At 45.0% G+C, this 18,209-nt stretch overlaps 1 protein-coding gene across 1 annotated transcript; it reads left to right on the top strand.

Moving 5' to 3' along the window:
* Positions 1–1,446: 1,446 nt before the first annotated feature.
* On the top strand, positions 1,447–17,873 carry DHX16 (DEAH-box helicase 16). Its single transcript, XM_069943812.1, has 22 exons — positions 1,447–1,547; positions 1,873–2,144; positions 3,391–3,602; positions 3,754–3,916; positions 4,733–4,789; positions 4,946–5,200; positions 5,775–5,993; positions 6,742–6,936; positions 7,047–7,157; positions 7,290–7,405; positions 7,971–8,181; positions 9,125–9,223; positions 9,603–9,755; positions 9,878–10,018; positions 10,703–10,865; positions 12,441–12,559; positions 12,650–12,717; positions 12,978–13,140; positions 14,201–14,362; positions 14,454–14,627; positions 15,246–15,408; positions 17,769–17,873. Exons 2-21 carry the CDS (start codon positions 1,947–1,949, stop codon positions 15,372–15,374), a joined length of 3,108 nt encoding a protein of 1,035 aa, XP_069799913.1. The 5' UTR covers positions 1,447–1,547; positions 1,873–1,946; the 3' UTR covers positions 15,375–15,408; positions 17,769–17,873.
* The last annotated feature ends 336 nt before the right edge of the window (positions 17,874–18,209 follow it).

Genomic DNA, 18,209 nt, shown 5'->3' with positions numbered 1-18,209 from the left:
AATAATTACATCCATTGATGCTTTTATCGGACCTGCGCCCTACAGTATCTCGGGGTGGAGTGGAGCTTTTTTTGGCTACAACTGAGCTATAGGCAGGGATTGGGAACCTTCGGCCCTTCAGCTGTTGCAAAACTACAATTCCCATCATGCCTGGACAGCCGAAGCGTTAGCATGATGGGAATTGTAGTTTTGCAACAGCTGGAGGGTCGAAGGTTCCCCATCCGTGACCTAGATAGTCCTCATACCCCTAAAAGTCAGGGCCCTACAAGTCAGGGCATCATTATCTACAGCTACATCTTATCTGTCTTATCTTTGCACTAGTTTTTATGTGATCTCCAATAAAAGTTTTATCCTTTACAAATAATTACTAATAATCAACCTCGGCTTTCATTTAAGTACTTTCTTGCTTTGCTTGACAACCTGTTGCCTTGGTAATGGTCCGCGAGGCGTCTACTAGGTTGGGTCACTCGTGTTCAGTTCAATTGCAGTCATATGATCTGTCCCATTAGTACTAGCTGTTGGTTTTGACTTCACATGCAAGCGAAAGGGATTGTGGGAAAGTGTTATATATATATAGTACACATCTGAATTTACCTTCTTTGCGTCACGACACCACCATTATGAGATGGGAAGAGACTTTGCTGAGCTGACCTCTGCTGGGATTATTTCCATTCGGTTTTCCTGGCAAAAGTTTATGGAATCCTCTGTCTTTCTGCAACTTCTGATACTACAGATCATATGAGCCCTCACTCCGTTGCTTGGAAACGGGTCTGGATTGTGCCACCCGGTACACCCATCCCGCGGCCGATTCCTGGTGTGAGCTGCCGCATTAGACGTGACATCTCAAGGCAGCTCAGCCATTCAGCGGGCCATAGCAGAGTCCCGCCTCGGCCGCTAAATGGCTGGGCTGATTTGAGACGTTACGTCTCATGTGTCAGCTCACAACAGGAAGCGGCCGCGGGACGGGTGTACCGGACGGAGCAATCCGGGACCCGGCGCTGGAACCGGGGAGGTAAGTGACCTCCGCCGTCTATAACCACCCCCTCCCCAGCCAGAGTTAAAAAATACCGTCGGCCCGGAGTACCCCTTTAAGAAAATAACCAGATCAACACTGAGAATAGGATAAGTATAGTCACAATAAAGTGCTCTGCTGGTTGAGGAACAAACTAATAGGGGCATAATGGTCCTTACAGACATAGATAACTGCACAGAGCAAGCCATGTCTTTATTAACTATAGTATTTACTCAGCTCTAGTGCAAAACTACCATTCCCATCATGTCCAGGCGCCTAAGCCTCTCCAGGCATGATGGGAAATGTAGTTCTGCAACAGGCTCTACGCATTGTAGAACGCGGCTCTTAGTGCATGCAAGTGCGCATGTGCGCAGCGTCGGCAGGACGTGACGTCGGTTGAGACGCACGTGCGTTCCATGATGCGGAAGAGCGCCCCGAAGAGAGCCGATTACGTCATTAACAGTCGCCAGGGTCGAATTGTGCTCGCCTGATTTGAAGTGAGCTGGAGCGGTGTAAGTTTTCCTACAAGTGACAGGTGAGTTATACGCGCGGCTTTTCATTGTGTTACACTGTAGGGACACTGAGTCTGTGGAAAGTAGGGAGACGCAAGGTCTTCTGGGACTTGTAGTGCTGTAGCAGCTGGGGAGACACATAGTTTGATCCGTAGATGCTAGGAAGGTCTGTATTCACTGCAGCTAATGATTGGTTGTCCATGGCGACCAATCAGATCAGTGTTATCATTTTCAAACCTAAAGTGGAAGAATAAAAGCTGGGATCTGATTGGTTGTTATAGGAAACATTGATGCTTTCTCATCAGACCCCAATAACTAATCATTATTTCTCACTCCATCTTCTTCCAGACTCCTCTGTCTCCTCTGTATGACGTCCGAGCGGCCGTTGCTGACGTATCTGAGAACCGAAGGCGACATCCAACATGGATGCGATAGAAGCGTGGGTGAAGGAGCGGCTCCACGACGTCCTGGGGATGAGCGATCGCCACGTGGCTCAGTTCCTTGTTGGCACCGCCCGGCGCAGTTCGAGTGCCGCAGACTTCTTAAGCCGCCTGAATGACACCGGGGCCGTCGACATCACCGACAAAGTGCGAAGCTTCACGGAGGAGCTGTGGGGGAAGGTGAGAGCATTCATACACACACACATACATATATATCACACACACAAACATATATATATATATATATATATATATATATATATATATATATATATATATATATATATATATATATATATATATATATTCACCTTTAAAGGGGAACTATCAGCAGTTTAGACAAATCTAACCTGCTGATAGCTCCCTAGTGGGCACGGGGCGCTGAGGAGGAAGGTATGTGTCTTACCATCATCCTCAGTGCCGTTCCTGTGCTGTTAGTTGTGCAGGTAAACCACTAGGAGCAGTGGAGGCGTAGCCCCATCCCCGTGCAGTGACCCACTCCATAATGATTATCAATGGAGATGGTCGACTTGGGGCGAATTGACGCACAGGGGGCGGAGCCTGCCCCTCTATTGATTATCAATTTGGATCGGTGCTTGGAGGGGCGGTCATCCCCAGTGCTCCTAATATCTTGCCAGGCACAGGAACGGCACTGAGGATAAAGGTAAGAGACATACTTTAAATGCGGTTGATAGTTCCCCTTTAATATTAATGGGGTTATCCAGCTACTTTCTTACAAAAATGGCGCCACCCCTATCCTCAGGTTGTGTGTGGTATTACAGTTCTGCGGTGTGTAAAACATTTTTTTCACTAAATAACAAACGTTACACAGTTATACAACATTGTGTGTTATTTAAGTGAATGCCCCCCTTTCCCATGTTTTCCCTTCCCCCCAACCATGGACCCGGAAGTGTGATACAGTATACTTACAGAATCACTGTCGACCCCGGCCGCCAACTTGGGACAATCACGTCATCTTCAGGAGGCTGGCCTGACTGCTCCAGCCCTCTTCATGCCAACCCCCTCCAGTGCATCGTCATTCACTTAAATAACACACATTAGAATGTTGTATAACTTTGCAATGTGTGTTATTTAGTGAAAAAATGTTTTACACCGCACTACCCCTTTTAAGTTTTCAGATCTTCTTAATTGCAGGCCAAGGCTGGTTTATGTGCGTCCCCCTGCTCTATATTGCAGCTGTGCTTGTTCAGATTGCCCAAGTATTTATTATTGGCCTTTTCCTGTGGACGAGGTCAGAGAGTGATAGTACTGTGTCTGGCTGCTATCGGCACATTGGGTTCCATGCCTTGTGCTCTATTAGTGTGACCGTCAGTGGTTGTCATTGGACGCTCTTTGTACCTGTGCCAGTTTCTAGCCATGTTTACGCTGTGATGATAGTTTTCTCTTGGTTCCCTCATTGTCCTAGCTGCCCCAAAAAGCCCAAGTTGAGCGTCCGGCCCGAGCGGCAGAGAGAGAGGCCTTAGCGATGCAGCAGAAGAACAAATCCTATACGTTATTGGAGGACAGTGATGAAGAGGAGGAGAAGGTGGCGAGCAAGGATGAGAAGAAGAGAAAGAAGAAACATCTGAGGAAGAGAAGGAAAGAGGAATCGTCTGATAGTGAGAGTGACCGAGCGCAGTGAGTATACTCCATGGGGGATGGGCAGGGGGGCTGCCAGTATTGTCTTGTGAGACCACCATTCCATCCCCAGCTTCTCTGCGGAATGTTTACATTCTTCTAGTCTCAGAAAAGTGACCATATCTATTTATTTGTCTCCTGATTCTGCCAGGAAGGAGAAGGCGCCATCACCTCAGGTGATCTCTGACGATGAGGAGGAGCGGGAGGAGCAGGCCAGGTTAAAGGATCTGGAGGAGAGAGATGCATTCGCAGAGAGGGTAAAGCAGCGAGACAAGGAGAAGACCAGGAACATCGTGGAGAGATCAGACAAGAAGGTGAGACTATAGTGGGGGTTAGCTGCTTTATCCCAGAAGGTTAGTCACCCCGTCATGTATTACTGATAAACATATTGGGGGAGATTTATCAAACTGATGTAAAGTAGAATTGTCTTAGTTGCCCCTAGCAACCAATCAGATTCCACCTTTCATCTTTCAAATAATCTGTTTGGAATGAAAAGTGGAATCTGATTGGCTGCTAGGGGCAACTGAGCCAGTTTCACTTTACACCATGTTTGATGAATCTCTCCCTGTATGTCAGATTTAGTGGTACTGTAATACTTTATCAGCTTTAGTCCAAGAGAAGATGGAGAAATACACTACATATTGGAGTGTGGAATAACCGAGGATCCTGATTTACTCCAGAAATACCCGTCATGTCCCAGTCGCATCGCAAGATGCTTAGACGTGAACATAGATTTTACTTCAGGATAGGGGTTAACTGACTGATCATGGTTGTCCTACCTATGGAGGTCATTTGTATCCCGAATGCAGCGGCAGCACGCATGTTCATCTGCCGTTCCATTTATTCTCTATGGGACTTCTAAATATTGCAGAACACTGACTTCTGCAATGATCAGAAGCAGCATAGACAGGGAATGGAGGGGTGACCGGTCAGTTACACTGTTGCTTGATTCACTCCTACTTTAAGATGACAGGGATTTCAGATATTGGCCCTCCACACACTGGATCGGATATTGTAAAATTTACTTGAGTTGTAATAGCGAGAACAGTGCATGGCGGAGAGTGCCGCTGTGTCTGGTGTTCTGCACATTGCTGGTATATTCGCTCACTGAGTGTGCACTTTCCCTTTAGGCTTATGAAGAAGCACAGAAGAGGCTTAAACTGGCAGAGGAGGATCGTAAGAAAATGGTAAGTGCTATGTAGTGTCTAAATGGCTGCCGCCACCTTACATTCATCTATATGTCCACTGACCATGGAAGAACTATGGATACATTTGATATATAGGTACTGGGACCTATTCTGGTCCAAACATACAAAGTAAAAGATCCTCTCTCCTTGCTGCAGGTTCCAGAGCTGCGGAAGAAGTCGCGAAGAGAATATCTTGGGAAAAGAGAAAAGGAAAAGCTGGAGGACCTGGAAGCGGAGATAGCGGATGAGGAGTATTTCTTTGCAGACAGCAAATTGACGGCGTCCGAGAGAAAAGAACTTGAATACAAGAGGAAAGTCCGGGATTTGGCCAAAGATTACAAGAAAGCCGGGGAGAAGGAGCGTATGGAAAAGCATGATCGATACTTCATGCCTGAGGAGAGTCGGAGTAAAGTAAGTCATAGAAGCTGCGGGGAAGCGTCATAACTTACAGACCTGTGTGTCTCCACTCTCTGTCCTCTCTACAAAGAGTATACAGATCACAGAATGTAATACGCAGAGAGGTGGGTCTTGCCCTATAACCACAGAGATACATTGGTCTGTATAGAAGCTGTATACAGGGCCAATAAAGCTTTACTGCTGTTGAGGGGAAAACTGAAATGGTGCAGGAAATCTGTACTGTATACTAGTACCAGCAAAGTGCACTGTATACCTCTATATAATAGCCATATTAATAGTTATCAGATAGTTACAGGTCCCCAGTCCAGACTGCTTATAATGGAAGTGTTGTGTCTGTTCTGTAGTATTACAGGTCTCACCAGCACCGTATCGACCCCATTGACGTATTAGTGATACCATTGAGGGTCTTTTGTGAAGAAGAAACCATTGCCATTAATTCTGACAGAATTTCCAAATCTTTTATTAGCATCATTTTACTAAAAGCCAACGGCCCTTTAAAAGTTAATTTAATCTCCTAGACTGTGGATTATAAACAGTAATTGTGTACCTGTGCTGTATGGCTCCGCAGAAAATTCCAGACCGGTATGAGGAACCCATAAGCGAAGAACGGTTCGCTCCTCGGGAAGAACAAAGACGATGGGAGGAGGAACACATCGGTGCCGCCGCTTTAAAATTCGGAGCCAAGGATGCCCACGCCCGCGGTCAGAAGGAATACGACTACGTGATGGAGGAAGATGAGGTCATACAGTTTGTCAGCGCCACACAGATGAAGGGGACTGTGGAGAAGGTGAGGCGGTAATGTTATGTGTTTGACATGTTTGGTGATAGATGCGACGTTAAAGGGGTTGTCCAGCAAAGATCTTTTTCTTTCAAATCAACTGATATGGAAAAGTTATATAGATTTGTAATTTACTTCTATTAAAAAAATATCAAGTCTTCCAGTACTTATCAGCTGCTGGATGTCATGCAGGAAGTGTTTTTTTATTTTCAGTCTGACACAGTTCTCTCTGCTGACATCTCTGGCCGAGACAGGAACTCTGCCTCGGAAAACCTCCCCTGCTCTGGACAGTTCCTGTCCTGGCCAGAGATGTCAGCAGAAAGAACTGTGTCAGAATGAAAATAAGACAGCACTTCCTGCAGGACATACAGCAGCTAATAAGTACTGGAAGACTTGACATTTTTAAATTGAAGCAAAGTACAAATCTAAATAACTTTCTGACACTAGTTGATTTTAAAGAAGATAATATTCGCTGGACAACCCAGGATGATCAGGATATGATATTAGGGGATTGCAATATGAGCAATGCTATATGGTTCTTTATTGTGCAAAGCTGTCTATGTTGCTTCAAACTACACTATACACCAGGGGTATGGAACCTTTGCTCTCCAGCTGCTGCAGAACTACAACTCCCATCATGCCTGGACAGCCAAAGCTAAAGCTGGAGAGCCAAGGTTCCCTACCCCTGCTATACACTATGCTATAAGCGATGCACAGTCCACAGCTGATAGGTTTCTCTTTCACCTTCACTCCTTAGGATGATGAGGATAGCAAACAGTTGTCTGAGCTGGAGAAGCAGAAACTGTCCATCCAGGAGGTGAGGCGCAGTCTGCCGGTCTTCCCCTATCGCTCGGACCTCCTCCAGGCTATCGCTAATCATCAGATCCTCATCATTGAGGGAGAGACCGGTTCTGGCAAGACGACGCAGATCCCTCAGTACCTGCATGAAGAAGTAAGTGGTTAATGCCTGGCGTCGCCTCTGTCTGATACAACACCTGTAGATCCTGCATTGAGTACGCTTAGATCTCCATCCACAAATCCCTGATTCTCTTTCCTATATAGGGTTACACTCAAAAGGGAATGAAGATCGGGTGCACTCAGCCCAGGAGAGTGGCTGCGATGAGTGTAGCCGCTCGTGTCGCCCAGGAAATGGCAGTGAAATTGGGCAATGAGGTAAGTAATGTTTTAACATTGGATGCTTGGGTGTGTCCTGTATATTGTTTAAGGGGGTTCTGATCCCATTAAATGAGCCATATTGGTTGTCCTTAATGCACGTTTTTTATTTTACCTATTCTCTGCCCTCAGGTGGGATACAGTATTAGGTTTGAGGACTGCACCTCAGAGCGCACGGTCCTGAAGTACATGACAGACGGGATGTTGCTTCGTGAGTTCCTCACTGAGCCCGACTTGGCCGGTTACAGGTATAACATCTATGTTTGCTCTATGGTCAGCAGCTCTTGAACCATATCGCTGGGTTCAGTTTTGGAGCTCATGCACACTGAGCAAAAGACAAGAAATTTCTGCTTGAAGATTTCTGCTTGAAATTCCTCTTCTATTCTGCTCCAAGCAATTGGAATATATTGAGCGGAATTTGAGTGGAATGCAAGCGGAATTTAAGCAGAATTCAAGCCCAATTGACTTCTATAGGATTTCTCTAGCAGATTCTGCCAAAAGAAGTGACATGTTACTTCTTTGGGCGGAAAGCAGATCTGCAACAGAAAATTCTGCAGTGTGAACAACAGAGCGGAAATCCCATTGAACACAATAAGACATTTCCCTGTTCATTCTTTTTACGGGAGGAATTTCAAGCAGAATTTAAAAGCGGATTCCTCTTCAATTCCTCGCCTTTTGCTCAGTGTGCATGAGCCCTTAGATTGTGTTACAGATAGAAGATTAGGTTTGTGCCCTGTGGTATTGATTTCTATTAAATAAATGTAATCCTGGTTCCTTCCCTAAGTGACCTTTTATATGGTTTTGTTTGTTCAGCGTGGTTATCATAGACGAGGCTCACGAGCGGACGCTGCACACCGATGTGCTCTTCGGCCTTATTAAAGATATCGCACGTTTCCGCCCAGACCTCAAGGTCCTCGTGTCCAGCGCCACCCTCAACACTGAGCGCTTCTCTTCTTTCTTTGATGATGCTCCTATTTTCAGAATCCCTGGTCGGCGGTATCCGGTAGACATTTACTACACCAAGGTATGTCAGATATAGCGTTGTGAAATCTGTTGGCGCTATACAAATAAATATTATTATTATTATTAATATTATTATTTTATTATATAGCAGTGGCCTATGCATTTGAAATGCTGCAATACCATATTTCCCCAGCAGTGGCCGCTGTAGGATTAATGTGCATCCAGCCACATCTCCCCCTGGTGGTAACAGCTGATTACTGTGGGTCCAGCCACAGAAACACCTGGTGATCACCAGCAGAGGAAACCCATTCTAAGTGCTAAACATAGGAATATTTGTATTCCCTGGGAAACAACAATTCTAAAGAGTTTATTCTGCATTGTTCTATTGTTCTGTCATTCCTCCTATTTGATAATATACGCTCCCCTTCCCTATATCCTTGCACAGGGCGCTAGTATCACCTGCTGGATGGAAGGAATGGTAACACTTAGTTGTAAATTATGGTAATAAATGGGAAAGGTACAAGACAAAGCGATAAGGAATAATGCTTCATAGTTGTTGTTTCATGGAGAATATGAGCACTTATAAAACAGACATGGCAGAAGGGCTCACAATTGCTTTTTAAAAAGCTCTGAACATGTTATAGTGATAAGTCAGATGTTTTGATCAGTAGGGGTCCCATTACAGAGACCTTCACCAATCTGTAAAATTATCAGACAGCAGTGCTCAGCCGCTCTCTTCTCTCTGACGCTGCTCCCTGGGTAGCATGCGTGGTGTATGGACTGACACAGGAAGTCAGTAGAGCCTCCATTAACTTTCACTGTCAATCTGTAAACTACGCAGTGAGTTAAGCGATGCCAAAGACAAAGCAAGCGGGCAGAGCACTGATGTCTCGACAATGGGAGCCCCACCTATCAACTTTTGATAGGAGTTTCAGAAGTTTTTTAAGGAAGGCCCTCTAACTTGAGCCGGTGTATTAACTCTTTGTATGCTTGATCTTCTCCAGGCACCAGAGGCTGATTACTTAGAGGCTTGCGTGGTGTCAGTCCTTCAGATTCACGTCACACAACCGACTGGGGACATCTTAGTGTTTTTGACTGGACAGGTATGTACAAAACCCAGGGGTTGCAGTCCTACTACATGGGACCACAGGAGGACAGTAAAACAATGTCTTTTATGTCTTGACTTGTCAGTGCTGGTGGTTTCATATGTGCACAGGGGTGGAACTACGCTCGGTGTAGCTTCTCTTATGTCAGAAGATGCCCAGTACACACACACACTCACTGCCACAACAGATTGTATGTGTTTTTTGTGTGATAGTTGTGTAAGCCCGGCCACGGAATGATGGAAATCTCTCTAGCACCTGAGAACCAGTCACTGTACCGATAACTATATGTTATACCTATCATTCTACTGGGTTCTAGAATATATGAAGTATACATGGAGCCTGGGCTCAGTGCCGCTGTACTGTATGTGTGTTACAGGAAGAGATTGAGGCGTGCTGTGAAATGTTACAAGAGCGCTGTCGCAGGTTGGGGTCCAAGATTGCGGAGATGCTGATTTTACCAATCTATGCCAACCTGCCGTCTGACATGCAGGCCAAGATATTTGAGCCGACTCCACCCGGAGCTAGAAAGGTATGTGAACGACTATGGACTAGAATGGAGAAGGGGATTGTGGGCAGGCTAACACTATAGAATTACATACAGAAGCTTTGTATATTTGTAAGAATACATTTTTTATTTTATTTTTTTTCAAGGTTGTTGTAGCCACTAACATTGCGGAGACATCACTGACCATAGATGGGATCATTTACGTCATAGACCCCGGGTTCTGCAAGCAGAAAAGCTACAATGCCCGTACCGGCATGGAGTCTCTCATTGTCACTCCATGCTCAAAGGTGACTCTCCTCTCTTCTTTATACTGTGGTCAGAAGCAGCTGGTAGAGGTAGCATAGAAAGTCTGTTGTTAAGATAGTCATACACCTCAGCTAGCCATCTGCTGAATGATTATTATGGTTGCCAGCTATTGCTCTGAACCTTCCCCATACACACGCTTGCTAGATGTGTCCTTAATAGGGAGAGGAGAATTGCTTCCCATGCTGAAATGGGACATGCCCAACCAATCCCTTCTATATATACTGTCAGGATACTGTCCGGACCTCTAACATAGCCGGCTGGTCTCCTCATCAACAAAGTCCCATGTAGAAGGATGTCATGATTGTGTTATCCTCTCTCTATAAACAAGGGGAATAGTAGCAAACAGTAGGTAAATTTAGGAAGTAACAGAGCAATGACATATGGCAGAGTGCTCCAATATTGACATGCCATGCAGAATACAAGTATTTAGTGAAATAGATATCCATTTTTAAAGCATAAATGTCATTTAAAAACACTTTTGACATGTCCAAAGTTTTGATCAGTCTGGGTCTTGTTGCTGAGACACCCACAGACTGCTAGATATAACCAGGAGCAGCACGCAATATAATTGTTTATAATTGTAATGAAGCCGTGTCCTATGCTGTATATCAGTGATCCAGCATTAGTTATAAGGGTCTGCCATCTTGTTTTTGCTTTTTTTCCAGGCATCAGCCAACCAGAGAGCAGGCAGAGCCGGCCGTGTGGCTGCTGGAAAGTGTTTCCGACTCTATACAGCTTGGGCCTACAAAAATGAAATGGAGGACACAACCGTCCCAGAAATCCAGAGAACCAACCTGGGGAACGTGGTTCTGCTGCTGAAGAGTTTAGGTGAGCGGCGGCGGCACATACACATGACATTATAGGAAGGGGGTTGGTACATTATACATGAGGGGTTGTTACCATCATTCATAATCCCTGTATAAGGAACATTCTGCAATGCTTTACTGTAATCTTCTTTATACTCCTTTACTATTTATAAGATTTTTGCACAATGTGTGAATAGAAATGTGCCTTTTTATATTCAAGTCTGAAAATCTATCCCACCGTGTTCTACTCACACGGTTACAAGTTGAAGTTAATAGGTCACATGACCCATGTGTCGATAATTCGTACAGCCTGGTTGCACAATGTCCGTCGATATGTCCGGCCAGGTGAAAGGGTCCGAATTCAGGAAATGCAGAGCAAGGAGACATCTTGAAAATGCTGAAGAATTCAAACACAAACTAATAGAAGGCTGCACAGTGGTTAAAGGGGATAAACTCTGCACAACACGGGCCCCTCCAAGTGTGGCAAAACTACACTCCCATAATGCCTTTAGCTGTCCAGGCATGGTGGGAGTATTAGTTATGCAACAGCTGGGGGGCTGCAGATTGTGCACTGCTTGCCTTTATGTTCAGTTAAAGGGGTTATCCAGCGGTACAAAAACATGGCCACTTTCCTCCAGAAACCGCTCCACCCTTGTCTCCAGTTTTGGTGCATATTTTGTAACTCTGTTCCAGTGAAGTAAATGGCGCTTAATTGCAAACCACATCTGATCTGGAGATGAATGGTGCTGTCTCTGGAAGACCTAGTGGCCATGGTTTTGTAGGTTTATAAACCCCTTTAAAGTCACTGTCGTCTTAGTTTTTTTTGCAGAAATCAATAGTACAGGTGATTTTAAGAAACTTTGTAGTTGTGTTTATTAGCAGTTTGAAGCTCTCTGCTGTCTCTCTGGTTTTCTATAGAGAGGAGAGGGGGGGGGGGTGAGGCACCAAAACAGGACAACAAAAAGTTAATTTACAGCGACATCACCAGGCTATCTCTTCTGAAGTCAGCACTGACCTCTCTGACCTCTGAATAGCAGCTTTCATACAGGTCCAGCTGTGTAATCCTTTGTTCTCTGCCGATTACTAATCTCCCTCCTCCCCCTCCTTTCTCCATAGGTTACACAGGGCTCAACTGATGTAAACTAGTCGAGATTTCCTGATTAATGAGCAGTGAATGAGAGAGATGAGGGGAGGGGGGGGGGCTGGAAAAGTCTATATCAATGCAGATAATGGCATATTTGCCTAATAAACCCAATTACAAAGTTTCTTAAAATTGCCTGTACTATTGATTTCTGCAACAACAACAAAAAAAAAAACACGACAGTGACACTTTAAGCTCATAGACATCATAGAGCAAGATTTGCCAGAGCAGCTGCAAAGAGCATCTCCCGTTCTAGAGAATATGGCCATGTAGTATATGGTCACCATGTAGTAATACCACTCCTGGCTTCTCTGGTTAAACACCTGCACATTTAAGCTTTATATGCATAGAACTTATAAGACTTCAGATTTAATGGGATATATTCCTATACTGACGCCCCCATACTTCTATCTACCAGCCTCTTCTTCACACATTCAGTGTTGTTCTCTTCTCCAGGTATTAATGATCTCATTCACTTTGACTTCATGGACCCTCCACCCCATGAGACCCTGGTTCTGGCACTGGAGCAGCTCTATGCCCTTGGGGCCCTCAACCATCTTGGAGAGCTTACCAAGGTAATGCTGATGTTAGAGCTAATGATGGTATATTGAGGTTTCATCATCCATGTCTCCTTCTTACATGCGTTTTCTCTTTGGATTCTGCAGCTGGGGAGAAGAATGGCTGAGCTCCCTGTGGATCCCATGTTATCCAAGATGATTCTGGCATCGGAGAAGTGAGTTGTGTTGTTGCTTAGAGCCGTCTCTGTGGTCACATAAGCTGCTTGCTCTGTCTTCTGATCTTTGTGCTTTATATTTCTCTCACCTTTAGGCTAGGGCTATATGGTGATTTCTTTTGTATCACTGCTAGATTGATTGTAACTATTGAGTGATGGTTTTTAATACATTTGCCTACAACTCAATGTCCTGCTTTGTTCTTATACAAAGTAACAGTGTTGCCCGAACCTTACATGTATTTTTACCCTTTTTCACTAAGGTATGGCTGTTCTGAGCAGATCCTGACCATCGCCGCCATGTTGTCTGTAAATAATGCGATATTCTATCGGCCGAAAGACAAGCTGGTTCATGCAGATACAGCACGCGCCAACTTTACTGTGCCCGGCGGAGATCACATGGTGCTGCTCAATGTGTACACACAGGTAAATGTATGACAATGTGTAGAAAAACTGTTTTCTTCCAAGTGCTACAGACTCTGTCCTATACACGTCCATGGACCTGAGTTTGATGTAATTGAGGCTGTTCTGTAATCCCTTAAAGGGGTATTCTAATCAAACATAATTTTTGATATGTTGCTGCCCATGGTGAGATTAACAATTCCTTACATACTTTTTATTATCTATCCAGTCTCCTCCCAGTTCTGAGCTTCTGCTTTCTGCTGAAGACACAGAAATCTGTGTCTGAGCCTCTCTCCCCATCTCCCCCTCCTCCCTTCCGAGACGGCTGATGTAAACAAGTCCCTATCTGCAACTTTGTAATGCTTTGAGATTAATCACAATGAGTTCATCAGCAACTTGACCTCAGAATAACCCTCCCAGCATTACAAAGAAGTTACAAAGTTGCAGATAAAGCCTGCCAGGGACTTGTTTACATCAGCCTTATATACTTGACAAAGACTCGAAACGTCGTTTCCTTGCTTGTGAGCACAATAAAGAATTGAAGATTCCTCCAAGATTGGATGCCATTGGACTCATTCCTTTCCTGTACGTATACCCACCTTCTGAGATAGTGGGCCCCAGCGTGCATCCTACTACGTGCTTGGATAAGGGATCATTTGGTGCTGCTGGACCCCATTCTTGTTTATATCAGCTGTCTCAGAAGGAGGGGGAAACAGAGAGAAAAGCTCACACACAGATTTTTGTGTCCTCAGCCGAAAGCAGCAGCTGAAAACTGGGGGAAGGAGACTGAATAGATAATAACAAGTATGAAATGAATTGTTAGTCTCACCATGAGCAGCAACATATCAAAAGTTATGTTTCAGTGGAATACCCCTTTAAGGGTCTACTTTAATTCTCTGACTGCTACAGTAACTGTACAGTGTGAGAAACCCTACAAATAGCTCATAATATCTCATCTACTACTTGGCTGTAATACGGCATCCAGAGGGCGATCATACTAGGGAGTACCTGCAGTCCCACATTAATATTTTAGGTTTTGTTTAGTCTTACTTTTCCGTGTTTCCTCACCTATGTTCTCTTTCAGTGGGTGGAGACGGGTCACTCTCTGCAGTGGTGTTATGAGAACTTCATTCAGGCTCGTTCGCTCCGCCGTGCCCGTGATGTCCGGGAGCAGCTGGAAGGACTCATGGCCCGGATAGAAATAGAATTGACATCCTGTGAAGAGGACACTGTGCCAATCCGCAAGGTACAGCCATATACCGTTATAGTGTTATAATGGAAAAGCTGTAATCCATCTAAACCAGGGTATCTCACCGTTCCTTATGTTCTCTTATCAGGCGATCACGTCCGGCTATTTCTACCACACCGCCAGGCTTACTCGCAGTGGATACAAGACAGTAAAGCAGCAACAGTCCGTGTTCATCCACCCAAACAGCAGCTTACATGAGGAGCAGCCACGCTGGGTCATATACCACGAGCTGGTCTTCACCACCAAGGAGTTCATGAGACAGGTCAGATATCATTGCACACGTGTCTGAGAGACTGTATACACCTGACTGCACAATAAGGCATCAGGGGGTCACATGATTCTTCACATACCGGCCTGAGGCTTGTCTTCTGCAGGGGTCTCAAACTTGTATCCCTTCAGCTGATTTAAAACTACAATTCCCATTGAATCTTATGATGTTATCCACGAGAATAGTAACTTGCCTAAAGGGGTTTTTCCAGTGAAAATCTTTTTCTTTCAAATTACTAATTTACTTCTATTTAAAAAATTTCCATTCTTCCCATACTTATCAGCTGCTTTATGTCCTGCAGGAAGTGGTGCATTCTTTCCAGTCTGACACAGTGCTCTCTGCTGCCACCTCTGTCCATATCAGGAACTGTCCAGAGCAGCTCCAAATCCCCAGAGAAAACCTCTCCTGCTCTGGACAGTTCCTGACATGGACAGAGGTGGCAGCAGAGAGCACTGTGTAAGACTAAAAACAACAATTTCCTGCAGGACATACATCAGATGATAAATATGGGAAGACTGGAGTAAATTACAAACCTGTATAACTTTCTGACACCAGTTGATTTGACTTTAACTTTGATATGTCCTTAACAAGTCCATGTTATTAAACCTGCAGATCATTGAGATTGACAGCTCCTGGCTCCTTGAAGTGGCTCCACATTATTACAAGTCCCGAGAACTGGAAGACGCCAGCAGTAAGAAGATGCCTAAACAGGCAGGAAAGAGCAAAGATGAACTTGGCTAAAGGGGCGGCCATATTTTTTAATTTCAGGACTCAGGTAGGTGTTCACAATAATAAATGCATCTAATTCCTGTATGTGGTCTAGTCCTGCAGAATGTCATTTGTGAAAGCGATCATGACAACTTATATCAGCACTAATGTTGTTCTACTTGGCTGTAACATGGCTGCCAATATCCAGGGAATTATCCTACAAGGACAGTTATTACACTTGACAAACACAAAATATAAAAAATATGGGCCCAGGGCATATATATCCTAAAGGAAGTCACCTGACACATTGTGAAAACCTGTACAGAGGAGAGCTGACCGTAACAGGGAGCGATTAGTAAGCGATAGGGACATGAAGAAAGGTTCCTGTATCCCATGATGGGTTCACTGTAGACTGTACAGGGGAGAGCTGACCGTAACAGGTTGTGATAAGTAAGAGATTATGACATGAAGAAAGGGTCATGTATCCCATGCTGTTGGGGTCACTGTAGACTGTACAGGGGAGAGCTGACCGTAACAGGTTGTGATTAGTAAGATTATGACATGAAGAAAAGTTCCTGTATCCTGTGGAGGCACCGCAGGCTGGACTGGAGAGAGATGATAGACAGTGATTGGTAAGGGGGCTGATACCATGAAGAAAAGGTCTTATATTCTCCTCCCCTGAGAGCAGAGGAAAGCTGACAGTACAAGGCTTCGATCTTTTCTCCCCATTATCACTATCTTATATACACAGGAGGTAAAACTTTTTATGTTGCCACCACAGGTAGGACTGGGCAATATGGCCAAAAAGTAAAATCGTTTTTTTATTTGTTTTGCTAAATAAACAGAACATTTTTCTCCTTGCAGTGTCAGATACTATTTTAATGATGTCTGAGACAACTGTATTACTTACTACTGTACCAGTGCTCCCCCTGTGCCCCCATGTAGTAGACAAGCTCCCCCTGAGACACATATACGTAGCTTTGCCAAATATGTGCCACTCTGTGCCCCCTTATAGTATAAGAGATCTTCTTTTTGCCTCCATCTAGGCAGGGTGTAGTAGTGGAGGTATAGTGGATAAGGGGTGTAGCAGTACAGGTACAGATGAGGGGGTGCAGTAGTAGTAGTACAGTTAAAGCCGAGGGGTTTAGTAGTACAGGAATAGATGAGGGGTGTAGTAGTATAGGAACAGATGAGGGGGAGTGGCATAGCTAGGAGTCATGGGGCCCCATGATACCTTGAAAACTCTGTGACTGGAGGGCACATACCTGGTATACCTCCTCCCCCGAGCACACACCACCTCCTCCTCTCCAGCACATGCACTTCCCCTCCCGGCCAAACATGGAGGTCTCTGGAGGAGGCTGCAGGGACTGCAAAATCGGGTGACAGCCTTGCTGTGGTTAATGGAGCTGTACAGCGGGATTAGGGGCACAGTGCAGACCCACGATCCCACTGTACAGCTCCAGCACCCGCAGCGACACTATTACCTGATCCTTCAGTCCCTGTGGCCTCCTCCAGAGACTGGGGACCTCCATTTGCAGCTGGGAGGGGAGAGCGGGTATTCTGTCAGCAGCAGGGACGGAGGACGCTACTGGGCGCTCTCCATCCTCGGGCTCTACTTCCAACCAACGCACCTCCCTCACCGCAGCCTGCGTGTCCGCATCCAATGATTTAAAAAACAAAACGATTCTCAAATTCTGAGTGAATTAATCAAATGTAATTAATCGCCAGGCCCTACCCACAGGATAGAGGAGGATTGTGCTATAGGCCCAACAGCTCAGACCCCTACTGTTCACAAGTACAGGGATCCTATACCTCCCCGCCTCCTGGTTGTACATGTGCACTGAAGCTTTATTCAATTTTAGGGCCAACACATTAAGGAAGGAGTGTTTCATAGACAAACCGGTTCTATAGGGAATTACCAATTCAGGACCAGTAACTTCATGGTGGAAAGTCCCAGCAAGTCCATGTATTACACTGACAATGTATGACTGTGCAGTTCTAGAAATAAGTCAGCCTGACAGTCTATACATTACAACCTGAAGCCCATATCTCAGTGCACAGTCCATGGAGAGGGGGACAAGTAGCTCCGCTTTTCCTGGATGAGTTATTATTAGAGATGAGCGAACCTGGAGGATGCTTGAGTCCATCTGAACCCGAACTTTCGGCATTTGATTAGCTGGGGCTGCTGAAGTTGAATAAAGCCCTAAGGCTATGTGGAAATCATGGATATAGTCATTGGCTGTATCCATGTTTTCCAGACAACCTTAGAGCTTTATCCAAGTTCAGCAGCCCCAGCTAATCAAATGCCGATCGTTCGGATCGACTCGAACCCGGTTTGCTCATCTCTAGTTACTATAGCTGTACTCTAGTAGAATATATCACATGTAGCCTATGGTTACTGACTGTTACTTGCATTTTGCATTGCAGGAAGAAAAGCCGGAGGCGGGGAAGACACCGGGTCACGCTGCAGCCAGTCATTGGATTCTATTTAACACATTTCTGTACAGCTCTTTGTATATAAAAGTTCTCATTTTGGATACAAAACCTGTTTCTGTCTCTTGTGTTGAGAGTAAGACTGCGCTGCTGGTGTACATCCTATCTGCATGTGTTAGTCATGTGTTTTGGGGATAGGGAAGTTCTAGCACCTCTGGCAAACAGATAATTTACTTTAATGTGAAGCCTGGAGAACACAAATGGCTGCACATCACACCCATGGTTGATACCAAAACTTGTTCAGCTACATTAAAAACCAAAATCAGAAGTTAGTATATCATTTGATCAAACCATATTGCCTCATGTACCACATGCAGGTCTTCACCATGGCTAGAGTAGGGACTTGTGTATCAGAGACCTGCACGCGGTACATGA

This window comes from Dendropsophus ebraccatus, chromosome 10, assembly GCF_027789765.1.
Source record: "Dendropsophus ebraccatus isolate aDenEbr1 chromosome 10, aDenEbr1.pat, whole genome shotgun sequence".
Lineage (NCBI taxonomy): Eukaryota > Metazoa > Chordata > Amphibia > Anura > Hylidae > Dendropsophus > Dendropsophus ebraccatus.
The sequence above is the reverse complement of the archived record's forward strand: the minus strand, read 5'-3'. Positions and strand labels throughout refer to the sequence as shown.